The following is a 17483-nucleotide window of genomic DNA, read 5'->3' as shown; positions in this document are numbered from 1 at the left end:
CTCCCTGTAGAAACTACACCATGGTTTTGATGGAAACCTATCTTCATACAACTTATTGTCAGAGCTTTCAGCATGAAAGCGGACATTGTTAGTGATAATTGAATGATAATTATATTATCTTTGAGTTCTAGTCAATATATTTACAGAGTATTTAAAAATCCAAACAAAATAATTTGAAAAGGACATATTTCTTATCAAATTGTGATTTTTTCCATTTCACATATTTGGAGGGGGTGATGTTAAGCGATGTGCAATATCTGAACAATAATTTCTGTGAAAATAAACAAAATTGTTGGATTGGAAAAATAAATAATTCTGCAAAATATTGATAAGGCGTGGTCATTACATTTAAGTTTGCAACAGCTTTAACTGTTGTTTTGGAAGGCCAGGGAAGTGGTAATTTAAATTCTTATGCACATTTTCAGCAGAAAAATAGCTAAAACTTTCATTTATCATTCAATGTGGTTAACATGTAAATAAAACAAGTGCAGCATTGCAAGAAAGGAACTGAAAGTAAATATATCGGGTTGGGCAACGCTATGGGACATTCATAATTTCTGTCATTCGAACTGGATAAAGTGGGTGTTCAGGGCTTGACAATTTTTTTTCCTGTTCACCGGACAAGTGGATTTTCGATTTCACTTGTCCTCACCAAAATTTTACTTGTCCTCCATTTGTAATAATCAGGACCAAAATACTTGCGACGAATTCCGTAGCTGCTTTCAGGGCTTTCTTATCTTGACGCCAATATTTCTCAAAAGTTCACATTGAAGTAGCCCTGCGTATGGTCTGTGTGTTCCCGGTGTTATACGGCCTCCACCACAAGAGACCGTATAACGCCAGGAACACACAGACCTTTACGCAGGGCTAACATTGAAGGTACATATCATACATTGGCTTCCCGTGTTTGGCAAGCATAAATGCCGTCGTAAAAAGATTGGTCAGTTTCTGTCGCTGGTCGTCGTCATTCGGTTTACACATTGCGAGTGCATGCGATCGCGTTGTTGGCAAGTGAAACCGTATTGGGCTAAGCAAGACCCACAAAATTTGACTAAACTCGTGAGACCTTATCGATTCAACGCGAAACATATCGCATCCGTCAAGAAAAGCATTTCGCTTTCCCAGTGGTTTTGCAATGGTGGGGTATTTGAGACACGACGTAAAGAACATTTTTGAACCGTCATATTTCAACCAAGGCCACTGTGCTTTCCATTTTGGGAGATAACATCTACGGCGTTTTTCCTCATCATTACGCTTATGTTTAGATCTTTTGTCAGAAACATCGTTCTAATCATCACATCGAGTCGTCGATTCTCAGACGATCCCACTCACGCTGGCCCTTGTGGGGCTGTCGTAAATCATCACAACATCGTTTCTCAGAGTTACACAATGCCAATCATCGTAAACATTAGTAAGCATTTGATATGGTAAACTGTATTTGGTGTTGAAATGCGGTAAAAAAAATCCTAGCAGATTTTGAAAAAAAATTCCAAATAAATGCCAATAAAAATTTCAGCCAGAGAAGGTTCGACAAAAAGAAAAGGTGGGAGAGTGGGGAAAAAGAATGTACAATGGATCGGATAAAAAAGATAATGTATCTCATCGATCTTCCAGACACCATCCCTTATCAAATGGTCCACCCCGATGTATTTTTGTGCACAATTAACCATGCAGTGTATTTTAGTTTAAGATGCCAAGTTAGGTAAGGATTTGAAAGGAATAGTCAAGTTCACCACAGTTTAACTTTATCTCTTGTGTCATCATCCTTGTGTAATTGGTTAAGTTTGTAAGTTGTTCCAGATGTGGATGTACCAGCTGTTCTGGAAGAAAACAATGTTTACTTTTTCCTGTAGGGTTTCTGAGTTGATGATTGTATGTTGAAATTTCTCCATGTATCTGGTGTATAGGCAAAGTGTAAACATTGGTTGCATGTTATGTATTTCAGTCTATGTCAAATATTGTAAATGAAAAATCAAGAACAGTTTACTGTGTGCTTGTAAAAGATAACATATTTGTCAATACATAAACTGCCTTGCAGATTGATTGTCTTAAAGATTATCACAGAAGTAGAAAAGGAAAAGAAACTAATCAAATTGCTGTAACATATTCACTCGCAGCGCCTGTATAGGCCTATACTTAACTATTTTATCATTACATTCAGCTTTTCGTTATCTCCATGAGCTAAGGCACACTTGGGGTCAATGTCATCACTCTGTGCCAGTCTGTGTATGTCAGTCTGTCTGTATATGTATGTCCATGTTTCATAAAATTGTTGACTTGTTTTGATAACTATATGGGAGCGAACAGTGATGTTGTCACTATTTTTTAGTTCACATTTGGTATACCAATGTGAGGTTATCATGTAAGCTAAAGTTGATGGCGTCTGCATGTATGTGTGTACGTATGTATGTATGTATGTACTGTATGTACGTACAGTATGTCCATCAACATCAAAAACAGCAAACCGCTTGGTAATTGGTGTGTGGATGCATCCTGGGCTTTAGATGGGATTTTGTTCAAATGAAGTTTGCATTGCCAAAATTATGCAAATAAGCTTACAAAATGAGAAAATGGTCAAAAATTAATAACTCGAGAACCACCGTTTTGATTTCTTTGAAAATTAGTGGGCAGGTACCTTAGGTGGACCTCATACAGTTATATGAATATTGTGAAGATATCTTGCATTTTGTATTTTTGCTGAATTTTTTGGCTATTTTTCTCATTTTAAATAAAAAGTATTCTTCTGTTAAACCGCTGGACCAAGTGCTCTCAAATTGAGGTTGGATATTTGCAAGGATGTTACCCTTCTAATTTGTTGAAATTACAACAGAATTGGTAAAATTACCGTTTTGGGGCAATTTTTTTCATTTTTAGCTACTATAGACTATACTCTTGGGATGGGTATCCGTCCAGCGTCAGTCTGTATGTATGTATGTATGTATGTATGTCTGTTTGTGAGGCGTCCGTCCACTCAAATATCTTGACAAACGCAATACTTACTGATTAAATATTTGTTGTGTAGATGAAAACTATGATTTTGAGACTTTTTTTTAATTTTTTGATATAGTTGAAAATATGCAAATTAGCACCAAAAAAGGCATTTTTGGTAAAAAATCTTCTTCATAACTGCTGGTCAGATAGCTTTGATATTTGGTATACAGGTCCCTAGGGATAACCCAACTTAGATTTGTTCAAATTGTGATGAAATATGCAAATCTGTATTTTTAAGGAATTTTTTTGTCATTTTTGGTCAAAACTTTATTTCATCAATACTGCTCGTCTGACAGCTTTGATATTTGATATACAGGTTCCTACAGATAAACTTATATGATAATATGATATATTGCATATATTTTATATACGAAATCTGCAATTTTGTATTTTTGGTGCAATTTGTGCCATTTTTGGTCAAAAAATGTGTTTCTCAAAAACTACTTGTCTGATGCCTTTGATATTTGGTATACAGGTTCCTAGGGGTCGTCTTAGTGTGATACATTGAAATTTGATGAAATCTTCAATTTTTGTATTTTTGGGTCAATTTTTGCCATTTTTGGTCAAAACATTTATTTCTCAAAAGTTACTCATCTGATAGCTTGATATTCGGTATACAGGTTCCTAGGCTTTATCTTAATGTAATATATTGAAATGATGATGAAATCATCAATTTTGTATTTTTGCAGCTAATTTTGCCTTTTTTGGTCAGGCCATCCTTTAATGAGCTATCAAAGATATCCACCTTCTTCATCAATACATGTGTCACAAAATGTTATTCTCTACATAACACAGCAGAGCTCTGTCAACTGTTGGGTCGCTTGTTTTTCAAAACCGCTAGTCAGACAGCTTTAATATTTGGTTTACAGGTCCCTAGGATGACCTTTATAGTGAGATAATTTCATACAGTCAGGAAATACTTAATTTTGTATCCATGTCTATAGTAGCTTGGTCAAAAAATCGTAAAAAGTATTTTTTCTTAAAAACTGTTGGACAGACAGCTATTACATTTGGTGTACAGTTGCCCAGAGATGACAATAGTTGGATATGTGGAAATTGTTTAGAAATATGCAAATTTGTATTTTTAAGACAATTTTGTAATTTTTGGTCAAGAAAACATTTTTTTAAAAACAATTTTGTAATTTTCGATCAAGAAAACTTGTTCTCAAACAGTACTTGTCTGATAGCTTTGTAATTTGGTATAAAAGTCCTGAAGATATTTGTATAATTTAGGTAATTTTCTCAGTCTTTGGCCTTATATGACCTATACCCTCCCAGGATATGTTGTAAGACAGTGGTTAAGGCCGTGAACATAATTTTGTCACATTTGGTATCAATGCATAGTGAAATTTGATCCAGAAAACTAAGCTGAGGTCCGTCAACTTCAAAAACTCACGAACCACTGCTTTTTTTAGCGCGGTATTCAGTCTGTGGATGCATCCTTTGCTGTAGATGGGATTTTGTTCAAATGAAGTTTGCATGGCACAAATTATGCAAATGAGCTTAAAAAATGTAAAAATGGTCAAAAATCAATAACTGAAAAACCACTGGTTTGATTGCTTTGAAAATTAATATGCAAGTACGTTAGGTAGACCTTATAAAGTTTTATTTGCTCACGTGTTTACACATGTGAGCATATGTCACAGCAATGTCTGTCTGTCTGTATGTCTGTCTGTCTGTCTGTCTGTCTGTTGGTCCGATATCTCAAAAACGGCTTATCAGATCAGAATCAAATCTGGTACATAGATTCAGTTAGCAAAGGGCAAGAAGTGATTAGTTTTTAGTGGGTGTGGCTTGCTTACTTTTTGCTCATTAGCATAATTAATGATTTTAGAAAAAACGAATATACATTAAAAACGACTACTCACAATTTGATGAGATTTGCTACAAATGTTGATCACACCAAGATATATCAGCGGTGGGAACCATTAAGGGGTGACGTGAAAGAGAGTTGCTAATTTGCATATTTAATGAACTTTCCTAATAAGGGATATATGTCTGATTTGACTCGATCAAAATCGACCAAACTTGGTATGTATATTAAAGATACTGTAAAGAGGGGAATAATCGCGGGGTTAAAATTTCGCGCACTCACTTGATCGCGTCGATTGGCGGTGTTTTAAATTCACGCTCAGCACTAGTTCATCAGCGTTGTCACATAATTGTAACTTTTTCTTTCAACAAACCGACCGTGCCGACAAAGACAATGTTTTCATTGTAATAACCATACTGGTAAGCTACACTGTCATACGCTGTTCCACTCAGGGTTCTCCCCACGCCGGACGCCGCTGGACGGGCCCGTCTGGCACTAAGAATTTCCGACCAGCATTGACAAGTGACCGACCGGCACTTGCAGTTCAATGCTTTGAACAATCAACATGAATGTCTATGACACTTTTGAGGTCAAGCAGTTCATAAAATTGCATGAAGAGTTGATGAAAACAATGGTACTATAGAATGCCTTTCAATAAAATGCTATTTCAACAATACCACTGGTTGATTACCGTATGCTGATTTTGCATATGAAAAGCTGTTCAGTTGTTGAACGTACGTTCACAAGATCATCGCCCTAATGAAGTAGACACGGTTTTCCTGTCACACAGTATCTCTGTACGATCGAAAGAAGGAGAAAAACTGAAGTTTTTTTGCTTTGTATGAAGGTTTATAACACCACAAAAATGAAGTGCGGAAGCGAAAGTGAGCACAAAAAACAGGACTTCTACTAACTAAAACGTACTCTTCAATGTTCAGTTCAGACTCAATGAGTGGCATTGTGGAAAGACTGCATGCAATGAAAGTCACAAGCAAGTTTGGTGTCAACGAATCCAGTCTTTGAATTATCAATGGACACTCACTTATTTTTCAGGTCAATAAGCCAAAAGTTACTTGTCCGTGGCAACAAGCCTCTCTGTTTGTGAATTTTCCCATTATACAATGACTATCAAGAAGCAATTGAAGTGAATTTGACATCGAGAAAACACTGGATGCTGGTACAGTGCAATGGTAATCCAAACTTCATAGTGGTGAGGGATGATATAAGCACAGGAAAATGATGACAAAAAAGTGGTACATTATTTTTCAGAAGCTTCAAAAGATTCCTTTACAACTACTGAATATTTTTTTCTTTCTGTTTTATTCAGTTAAAACTGAAAAAATACTTTGAAGGTACAGTGGAATTGGCTATTATTTGTATATCAAGCCCTAAGAATGTAAAAATACAAGCATATAAATGTTACAGTTTTTCATGAATATTAATGCTCATGAATATTAATGAGCCGTCCAGCACTCTTGGAACTCTGGGGAGAACCCTGTCCACTAATAGGCATGTTGTTGACACCTTTTTCACATTGACTGCAATGACAAAGCAACGCTCACACCATGCGGGTTACAAAGGATATTTTTCCTGTAAACAAACCAAAACTGCCAGAACCGTCAAAGGATAGGTCTTTCACAACCGCAAGATGAAAGTAAAATTCTCTATAAATGATGAACAATTTTTGACGAGAAGTCAGTACACGTCTAGCCGTCGCTTGTGTCACATCTCTCGCTGTCAGATCAACTACTGTACTTCTATTCTACAAACGTCACAATGTCTACTGGCCTGCTGCAATGGTTGAAGAAGGCTCCCTTGCCGACTGCAACCCAACCCGGTTTGCCTGACCCATAGACGTAAAGACCTGTCATCTGCTACCTGAAACCATCGCAGCTGTCAACGAAGAAATTACCGCGTCGAGTAGTAGGAAACAAAAGCGCGACAATTATCAACATTACGACAATGGTACAAGAGCAAAGATCGCAAAGTTTGCTATCGACAACGGTGTGATGAACGCAGCTCGTAAATTCACGAAAGAACTGGGCACGCCGATCAGTGAGAGTACAGTTCGCGGCATGAAAAAAGCATACATCCGGGCAGTGAGAAGCGGTAAAGAAAACATAGACGAGTTAGCATCATCACATGGTCGTCCTGTCATGCTCGGTGGTGACCTTGATTTGAAAGTTCAGTCATGCGTTCGGCAGATTCGAATCAAGGGCGGTGTCATTAATTCATCAGTCTGCATCGCCATTGCTCGAGGTCTGCTTCTCCACACCAACTGTAGTTCATTAGCAGAGTTTGGCGGACACATTACTCTGACTGTGGACTGGGCAAAGTCTTTGCTAGGCCGCATGGGGTATGTGAAGCGGAAGGGAACAAAAGCTGTCAAGGCGAACGTCGACGACTTTCCATCAATCAAAGAAACTTTTCTTCAGCGCATACGGAATGTCATTCAGCAGCATCGCGTACCCCCACAGCTCATAATAAACTGGGACCAGACTGGTGTGTCTATCATTCCTGTCGGCCAGTGGACTATGGAAGAAGAAGGAAGTCGTCAAGTTTCCATCGTGGGTTTGGATGACAAGCGTCAAATTACGGCCATGTTTGCTTCGTATGCAGCTGGTGATTTTCTTCCGCCGCAACTTCTATATCAGGGCAAGACTGATCGCTGTCACCCCACTTACGCGTTTCCGGACTCTTGGGACATTTTCCACACAGAAAGCCACTGGTCGAATCACGCTCTCATGATGCGCTACATTAACAAGGTTTCATCCCGTATGTCGACGCTACTCGATCTCGGCTAAAACTCCCTTCCAACCAGCAAGCCATCGCCATATTCGACGTATACAAGGCACATCGCAGTGAAGAATTGTTGAAAGAACTCAACAACCGCAACATTTCCGTCGTCTACATCCCAGCATCGTGTACTGATCGCCTTCAGCCTATGGATTTAGCTGCCTACAAAGTTTTCAAGGACATCATGAAGCACGAATTTCAGCATTGGTACAGCGATCGAATGTGTACAGCGATGCAAAATGGTGATGAAGATCCGATCTTAGATTTGCGTCTATCAGAAGTTAAACCTCTCCACGCAAAATGGTTGGTGTCCGCCGTCCAGAATGTATCTCAGTGCCGTGATGAACTTGTGGAGGGTTTTTCAAAGGCAGGCTTTCTTAACTGTTTCGTTTAGAAATTGTGTGTAACACATGTAATACGGCTAGTTTTCAATCGGATTCGAACCCACAACATACGGCATCAGTCGCCTAGCTGAGAGGCCATAGACAGAACCGTTCGGCTAAATCTCCACTCCCAAAAAAGAGTGGTTCAATAGCCGTCTAAGTTGTTACATTTTTCTGACTGAGACCGCTCAACACGTTGTAGAGTTCGTGAAGCACTCACGCACGCATGCTCACTATCATACATCGCACATACACACTTTATCGAAGTGAAGAAACGAATTTCATCGCTTTAACTGGGCGAACGATAACCTCGGGGACAATTCTGTCCACCAGCAGTGTTACCAACCCAGGGTAGAAAATATGGTGTCGTCCTGCTTGCGTGTGTTGTTTAGTGCTTGTTATGAGTGTGCGTAGTGAGGTGTGACCCCCAAATGACCCCTACTCAAGCTCACGATGGCAGTGTAAACAATACTGGCGGCGTTTTAATTTCGCGCACTTGCCGCCGCGAAAAGCGCAAAAATTTAACCCCGTGAATAATTTCCCCCTCTACAGTAGTACATTTTCCTAATCTCCTCCATTAGCCACTTCTTCTGCCAGTTTAGCATGTCAGAGAGGTCGTGGTCAGAAAATTGTAACAACTTATCTTGGTCAATGTGTTTAAGGTGGCTATTTAGCTGTTAAGGTTGTGATGTTTTCCCTAAGTGACTTGGTGCTGTGCATTATGAGTTTTATTCTGATGGAGAATTTAATACACGATGCCTTTGTGTGTAATTTACAATATTGTTGTTAAATTTAGTTTGTGCTAATCTAGTTTAACTAGAATTAAGTTGTCAATAATAAGATCTGCGAACACAGACACCAATATGCATGTATCCCAGTATGCATTCATGGCCAATATGGCTGCTGCATTGCCATTTGTGACAAAATTTTCCTGGTTCAGAAATGTTTAGAAATGGCCTTATGTACCTAACTTATGGGAAAGGACAATAACATGACTCAAATTGGTGACAGAGTAGCCATTATAGTAATCTGCAGCCATTCCTCTCAGGTGGCCAATTTTATTTTGATCAAATTTGACACCAGGAGAGAGAGAGAGTGCTATGTCATACAGGTTCGTAGATTACTGACAAGATACAGTAGATGGTATAGTGAAGTCCCAGAACTTCTTGGTCACTGGTGTTTATATTGAGAGGCATTATGTAGTCAGTTCACAACCAAATTATTTTTATGGTGACTTCCTCTACTTGTCTTTGTGATCTGTGTCAATAATGCTGATCTGTGTCAATAATGCTGCATTCATATTGTGATAGTACTGTATGTTACATGAACTTTTTCACATTACTCACAGAGCTGCATGTGTATATATGTACATGATGTGTTACCCATAGTCTATGACAGCTTGTCCTATATAGTTTCATAGGGCTGTATAAAACTGTTGTCCATGCAGCTAATGTGACCAAATTTTCATGTTACACAGACTTATCTTTATTTAGCTTGGCTATCAGCGCCGCCACACCACACTCACCTTATCAAATATACATGTGGTTGTCCGTCATCATGTTGCATTGATCATGCAGTGACGTCTGTCAACTTTTTGCATTAAAAGTTTCTTCTTGAAAACCACAAGTGCAGTTACTTTAGTTTTTGGTATATCTTTATTTAGCTCAGCTAGCAGCGGTGCCACACAACACTTAGTCTCGTTTTACCAGACCTTGTCGCTTCGCCACTGCAAAATGAGCCGCTGGCGGTAGGACATGGCGAGTCGCGGAGCGACGAGCGTCGAGTCGCGAAGCGACGAGGGTCTGGTGACTACCACTGCATTCCACTATGATGACGCATCAGGACAGGCGGAGAACCAAATTTAAATATAACCCTTGACCTACTTGAATATTCATTCCGAAAAACCAAGACAAATGCATGTGTTTTCAATATGCGATAGTCAACATCGAGCTCGTCGCAAATGTCCGGGGCAAATATACTGCTGATGTGCAGCTTGAATAAGCTCTTTCTATGATTGGTCCATTTTTACTATTCACAGCCACTTAGGGAGTCTATTTGTATTGTTTTCATTATATTGGTCAGATTCAGCTACCCAATTGGGTCAGATCTTATTCAGTGCTGCACATTAGCCCTCGTTTGGGGAATCCGAGGGAATCCTTTTATGTATGTCATATCATTGCGTGGTCACTTGTGACGAGCTTATTGACGTTGTCAGTCACAGAAGTTCCTCATAGTTGTTGGTAGATATTTTTACAAGCCCCTCCTTCTATTGAATATGCATGAAAGTTTGCCTGTTGTCGCGGGTTGTCGATTGAGCCATGTGATTGGTGGGTATAAATATCTTGGAATGCGGAAGTCAGTAGTCTCCAGACCCCGTCGCCCAGCCAGTGGAAAAATCACTTCATGTTCCTACCGCCAGCGGCGCACTTTGCACGGGCGAAGCGACGAGGTCTGGAAGCGAGACTACACAACACTCACCTTATCAAATATACGTGTGGTTGCCCGTCAGCATCTTGCATTGTTTGTGTGGTGACTTAATTGTGTCAAGTTTTTGCATTAAAAGTTTCTTCTTGAAAACCACCAGTCCAGTTACTTTTGTTTTTGGTATACAGCTACATGTACATGTACATCATGTAGGCCCCTAGGGTTGACTGAAATCAGGCTGTCCAAATTGTGGTGAATTACACAATTGAAAGTGTATTTTTAAGGCCATTCTTGCCAGTTTTCATATAAATCTTCTTCTAAACCATTGGTGATAAGTGATAAGCTTAATTTATATCGTGAATGTTGAAGAGCAATCACCCTATGACGACATTATTTAGTGTATTAGCCAATTGCCTGGCAGAACCATGGAAGCCATTTTAGATGCAATCAACATGAGATTTCGTGCAGAACTTGGCTTTGATGACTTCCCATGGAAGTCAAGAGTAGACTTGCTAGGATGATGTCTGCTGTTGCTGCAGTAGTGATTGGAAACGCCCTGAATATGACCTGCATTCAAAACCTGATGATGTTCCTCATCTTATCATTCTCCAATGTCACTGTATGCTCATCAATCAGATCTTTGCTTATAAATCACCCCTAAGCAAACTCCTACATTTAGGTTCTAAAGTTGCAGAATTGTAAATTTTCCGAATTCAAAACTTTAACAAAATTTTTTTGATAAAATTATACTAGCTGCACTTCAAAGCTGACAAGGCCAACTGTATAGTCATACCAGAAACCCAGCAATGTACTAGAATGGGTTGAGCATTAAAACACACTTTGGACTAGAACTGGTATGGGTATAGTGAACTATCAGATAATATGCTGCTCTATCTACTGGTTTCTGAAAATGGTTGTCCTCTCAGACTACCAAGAAAAAAGTTAGTTTCAAGCCCTGTCTTCCCATGCAATTGGATGACACACTGTTTGACTAATCTGTATCAAAGAAAACAGCAATTTTCCCTAGCCATGTCAATTCTCTTTGAATTTAATTTTGGGCTACTATGCAGTGATTCTATTAGTATTACTGTTGTTTACACTAAAAATTACATGTAACATCAGAGCTGTATAGGCTGTTATGCAGTGTTAATCTTCCATGAAAAGTTTTGTCAATTTAATCGGTTTGTTTTGAGATAAAAGCTGATGAAACACTTGCATCATTATATCTTTCTCTTTTAATCACAATATTTTAGAATTATGTTTTCTTGAAATTTATAGTTTTTAGCTCATATTTGTTTCATCTTAATATGACTTTATATATATCATGTCACATAAATTCTGGTATATCAGTAAAAGTTACAAAGCTCAATAATAAAACCAAAGCAACACAAAAATGAGCAGATGAGCAGCTGTTTTACTGTATACATGCAATAAATTTATACTTCCCTTAACTTCTGAAAATAGCATTTGTATTGAAATGTTCTTTGAACAGTGTATTGACTGTGACAACAATTTGTAATAATTTATTATCGCTAGTGATCTTTCTTACAGTAAAATGTATAATCAAGAAAATTAGATTTTTGTCAGTTTTTTAATCTTTTTAAATACCCTTTGACATTAGTCACAAATTAGTAACAAATTACTGATGTAAGTTACAAACATGACACTTTTTTGATAATAATTGTTATATTTTACTAACAGGCAACAGTATTTATTAAACATGGTCCTGGCATGTAACCCAACAAGCGGTCCACAAACCTGTATCTGCAGAAGAGGAAGTTAATGGAATTTGATAAAAAAACCTAGAAATAAGCATAGTGAGACATCTACTTTAGAAAACATGGCACTGAATGGCGACAGTTTGGAAGTGAAAAGGGGAATGTTAGAGTGCAAGGATGGCGGTGGAGATATACTGGTGAGTACATACCATTTGAGTCCTTTACTAGAATAACCAGAAGGACAACACAATGACCAGCTTATGAGAGACTTTGATCAATTTATGTCATCTACACAAAAAAGCTTTTCCTTGCGTCAGTTTATCAATTAGTTTTGGATCTCTGCAACATGTGTCAAAATTCCAATTCCATAATCCAGAAAGTGAAACCCAAGAATAAAATCTAGTCTTACAAGACTGCAAGGCTGTGTGTCCTCATTTCATTAACACAGTGAACATTGTTTACTTATCTGCAAAATATAAAATACAGGAAGTATGGTCTATTTGGTCAAAGTATGGAGAGGTTAAGCTATGACCTTTCCATTACTTTATGATAGAATCATTACATATAGACATTGTTCAATGTGATGGCTATTTTAATATTCTGATTATGTAAACTAGAAGGTTCAAGAGTATTGTGTTCAAGAAACACCACTGATGTTCTTTATCACATTTCCTTACAGTTCAAAGCAGAACTAACGCACCAAAAGGCTCGCCTCGGGCTCGCCTCAGGCGAGCCTGAGGCGCGCCTTGGGCGCGCCTCGGGGGTGCCTCAGGCGAGCCTGAGAAGCGGTTTCCGTTTAGAGACCTGCTGCACTCGTATGCAAATTTATTCACATGCATGACAAAGGGCAGCAATATTGACAATCAGTACTTGAACAATAGATCCGTCAAAACGATCTCGCTAACCTTTACATACAATGTTGCAACTGTCAGAAACTATTGCTAAAACCATCTGGAAGGAAAATTGCTACACTTGATAGGATTTATATTCATCTGGTGCATATCAGGCTGCTATTGCACCCTACGTTATTTTACTATTTATTTACCCTTCTAGGATTCGTGATTAATAAAGATGTTTCCGTTATGAACTTCTTGCCTTGCTGTTATTTAGGATACGTATTTACTAACAAATATTCCCGTTTTGTACTTACAACTGCCGAAAACCATTCATTTATGCTTGTTTCTGATTATGTTTCTGATGTTTCACATGATATGTATGTGTTTCACTACCCAATCAACGTCCTTCTCTACTTTCAAAACTCCCCGTTTCGAAGAAATTACGGCCAAGATACAAAATAGTTCGTCCATTTCTAAAATGTTGTACATTTGTCAGAACTGTTTCCGCTCCAAAAGTCACATATATTGCGGCCAAAAATTATGTCTTTTGCCAGTGTGTTTCACGTCTGTCCATCTATACTTAATGATGTCAGACATTCAAAGCTGTTCCCCATTTCAACTTATATTACGACAGAAAGCCAAAAAGTTACGTCCGCTTCTGCACGGTCCCTCCACAAAAGGGACCGTGGCTTCATGTTACATGTGGGTCGATACCCCTCCACAAATTCCAACATTCAAAATTGTTCCCGATCCGAATGAAATTGGCGCAAAAAACTCAAAAAGCTTTCAAAATTCCTGTGTTCGTTTCTGATTGTATTCTGGGCATTTGAGTTGATACCTGATAAAGTTTGATATTCATAAAGTGTTCCCGCTCCAAAGTAACTGGAGACGGAAAAAAACGTCTTTTTCTAATGGTAGTTTACATGTAATTCAAACCCCGTGATAGAAAGGGCCCGTAGTCAAACTTGGTTATGCTTATTCCTGAAGTCCGTGGTATTATATATGAACCATTCTCCAACTTTGAAAGTTATTACACTGTATGAAGATTACGTCAAAGTACGTCACCACAGATTTCTCACGTCGTTATGTTTTGAAAATTGTTGCGATATCTTACAATTATCCAGCTCAGAATTGTTCTCGCCCCACATGTATTGCGGCCCAAAACTGGCGTTACGTCTTTTACCAGTAGGCCTATTGTTTAACATAACTGTCCGTACCCAATGAAAGTCCAACTTTCAAATTTACTGTCCCCAGCATGCCAAATTATTACAACCGATAACCAAAAACGTAAGTCCGCTTCTGTCAATATTTTACATGTGAGTCGATATCCCACATTCAAAATTCTTACCGCTCCGAATAGCAATTGAGGCTGAACATAAAAAAACCTCCGTCTTTTTCTAGTAACGTAATGATTCCCACATGGAACTAACTGGGCAAAAAAAACCAAAAAAAAAAACAGGCATCTTTTTCTGAAAAACTCAGTGAAGTCTGAAGCATCAGAACTTTATGAATTTCACGCGACTGATCAATCTTGTGATTAGCAGCGACATGATGTAAGAGGTCATAGGTGACATATTGCAAATCATTCCACTTTCAATTGTGCAACAGCCAAAGTCTGCCTACGTGGAATCATGCTCCATTTTCTCGGAAAACGGCCAGTTTCCATAGTAACAATGCAAATTGCAGACTTGACCGTCGAGAATAACTCAGAGCTGCGGAGCTGGACGGTCGTCTGAATCTTTCGTGTACAAAATGACGGAGGCACTGCTGAAGTTTCTTGTTATACGTTGAATAATAGAACACGGACTAAAATGCTCACTGGAGAATGCAGAAGTTTTTGTTACTCTCCGGCCCTCTTTTGCACTGGCGATGACAAAATTACGCCGAGTCAATAGACCGAGTAGTGTATTCGATGTCATCTGGTGTAATAAAACTTGGAACATCAAAGTCCCATACATAGGGAAACCGCTGGGAATATCCATATATCGCCGAGTGATCAGCGGACAGCAGTATTGCTCTGTCCATGATCATCTTTTAGTTCATTTATCAAAACCGCCGGGTGTCTCATAAAGCATATGCCCTTCAACATTTTGCATGACCGATGGTAATAACCCAAATAAAGGATTGGCTTTTTATGAATAAAGTTATATTGCTTTTACCTATGTGTATCACCAAGTGTTTGTTGAATTGCTCAGTAAATTTCATTGCTTTCCTATTTTCCTGGAGTTTTGATGACCGTTTTGCACGAATGACTAACTAGCACTTTTTCCAACTTGAACCCGCCCAGAAGCAACTCGCCGGATCGCCCTGTTCCCTCTAGGCCGAAACCAACTCGCCCGTTGTTTGAGATGTACACGTACGTACCGCGTACATTGCGTTGTACATTTTATATGCACACTCCATCGTCGATTTAGTCTGTACATATCGATTAATTGTTGGTAGAATCGAGACTGCCTATGATGTTATCAATTGGAACAAGAAATATTTCGATTGATTAACTAACACAACCGAAATTTTGAGCACTTTCTTCAACTTTAAAATCTAAGTCACTGCCTTTCCTTGACAATGCCGTTTTCGTTTGAGCTGTCCCCGTTGTCTATGAACGCCCAAGTTTGCCACGGCTGTACTGACTGAGAGATGGCTATGTTATCTTCAGCTATTTTTCAACACCAGTGATGCCATGCTGTTTTTCTTGCCAGGTTTTCTCATTTCCCATAAATTTTTGGTGATGGCTATTTGAAAATAATAATTTTGCGTCTGCTGATCGTGGCAATTTGATGTGGCTCTCAGAAATTGAAGTCCAGAAACGTCACTGGCTTCGATCCGGAGACCAACCAGAAATACATCGTCAAACTTTATACAAAAGGTCAAACCAAGTGTACGTGCTCGATCGGATGCGTTGAATGCAAAAAACAAACTATGTCATTAATTAGCGATTAAAAGCTGCTGCAGTTCAGCATTCTATCCAATTGATCTTATGCTTGAAATATTTTAATTTAGACCGTCTTTTACGTCGTAGGTTTCTCGAGAAAAATCTACAATGTGCCCACTTCAGTTGGAAAGCCCCAGATGAATAATGGTATCATCTGTGTGACGCGCGCTAATAAATGTAGCTGAAGTAGCCAAGACTTGGACACGGCGTACAAGGCGACATTTTCTTTGTCTCTGAGGAGAGACTTTTAGAATTATAGGCAAGAAAAAAGGTCTGGCTTTATCTACGGTTTACTATATTCTTACAAAAATACAGGAACACCGGCCTTGCATGTGTTTGAAAATCGATTTCGGGACGTCCCTGAACGAAAGCTCGCCCGGACGTAGTAACCAAAAGCCGTTGACGACTGCTGGCAGCTACAGCTAGTAGGCCCCTACTACAGGTTAGGTCGGCCAACGGTTTGAACAACGTGATTTGTGACATTGATTCCCCGCCAGCAGCAACAACCATTTATGCCGTATTTCAACTTAATAATGAGCTAATACACTGAAACTGTCGGAAAACCGAAACCTTGTGTGCATTCTCCGTACAGAATTTTGTTACACATGTTGGATATTAAAAAGAACATCGAGGCAACTATTTTAGAAACAAGGTCTGGTTTCGCCGCCCGACCCAAATACCCAAGCAAAACTTCGAGCTACGTACTGTATTGCAGCTATCTAAGAATATGCATCTACTGTAATTTCGTCGGCTAATTAGAAATTTAGTGACTTTGAATTTCATTCAACTTTCAAGGAAACACTGCAGCACTGTCGGTTAGATCGGAAATATTGCTGAAGTAACTGCTCGAGTTCAGATGACACCGTGCGAAAGATGTAAGCTTAAATTGTGGAAAAGGTTCATATACAACAACTAGAAATGAGAAGCACATTGTAAACCTCGACGTAAGTTGATAACTGTATACTTAAATAACAGTTAAAACGTTTTTTGTGGGAAATTGGAAATGACGGCATTAATTATGACTACGTCTGTACGTGACGGGCGTCTGTCACAGTACCTACCGTTTTCTCTCCTGCACATTTTCTTCAATTTTGAAAATCTGTCAAAGCGGGTTGCTTCAACCGTGACAGGTTACCTGGTCAATGAAATTTTCCTCAGCAATGCAACAAGACTACACATGGGCAAAAGCAATGTAACTTTATTCATAGAAAGTACATGTATATCCTTTATTGAATAGTTACTATCGCGACGTTCATGCAAAATGAATGGCCTCTGCTAGTGGTGGTGTTTTGTCTCTGACTGCGCACACCAGTTTTTTTTTTATAAACAAACTGCACAATGATCTGATGCACTCTGCGATACTACGTCGGCTAATCACTTGGCAATATTTTATAGGGATATTCAAAACGGTGGGGACAGTCCGACTTCGGTGTTCAAGACTTGAAGTAACATATTGTTGCAACGATTCGCGACTTTCTTTACTGTGAACTTCACCGATAACGGCATTGACGTTTCTTAAAAAACTTTAATCGTCATCCCAATAATCCGATGTTGTATTTGGGCAATCATTTGTATATCGGCCTATAAACT

The 17483-nt window shown here is 38.8% G+C and overlaps 1 protein-coding gene across 1 annotated transcript in view; it reads left to right on the top strand.

Moving 5' to 3' along the window:
- LOC139150884 (uncharacterized) overlaps positions 1-17483 on the top strand; it is a 124804-nt gene that overhangs the window by 22072 nt on the left and 85249 nt on the right. The window contains exon 2 of the mRNA XM_070723320.1: positions 12109-12322. Coding sequence (XP_070579421.1) covers positions 12248-12322 — 75 coding nt within the window. The 5' untranslated portion in view covers positions 12109-12247. The remainder of the gene's footprint in view (positions 1-12108; positions 12323-17483) is intronic.

Source organism: Ptychodera flava, chromosome 15, assembly GCF_041260155.1.
Source record: "Ptychodera flava strain L36383 chromosome 15, AS_Pfla_20210202, whole genome shotgun sequence".
Taxonomy (NCBI): Eukaryota; Metazoa; Hemichordata; class Enteropneusta; family Ptychoderidae; genus Ptychodera; species Ptychodera flava.
The sequence above is the reverse complement of the archived record's forward strand: the minus strand, read 5'-3'. Positions and strand labels throughout refer to the sequence as shown.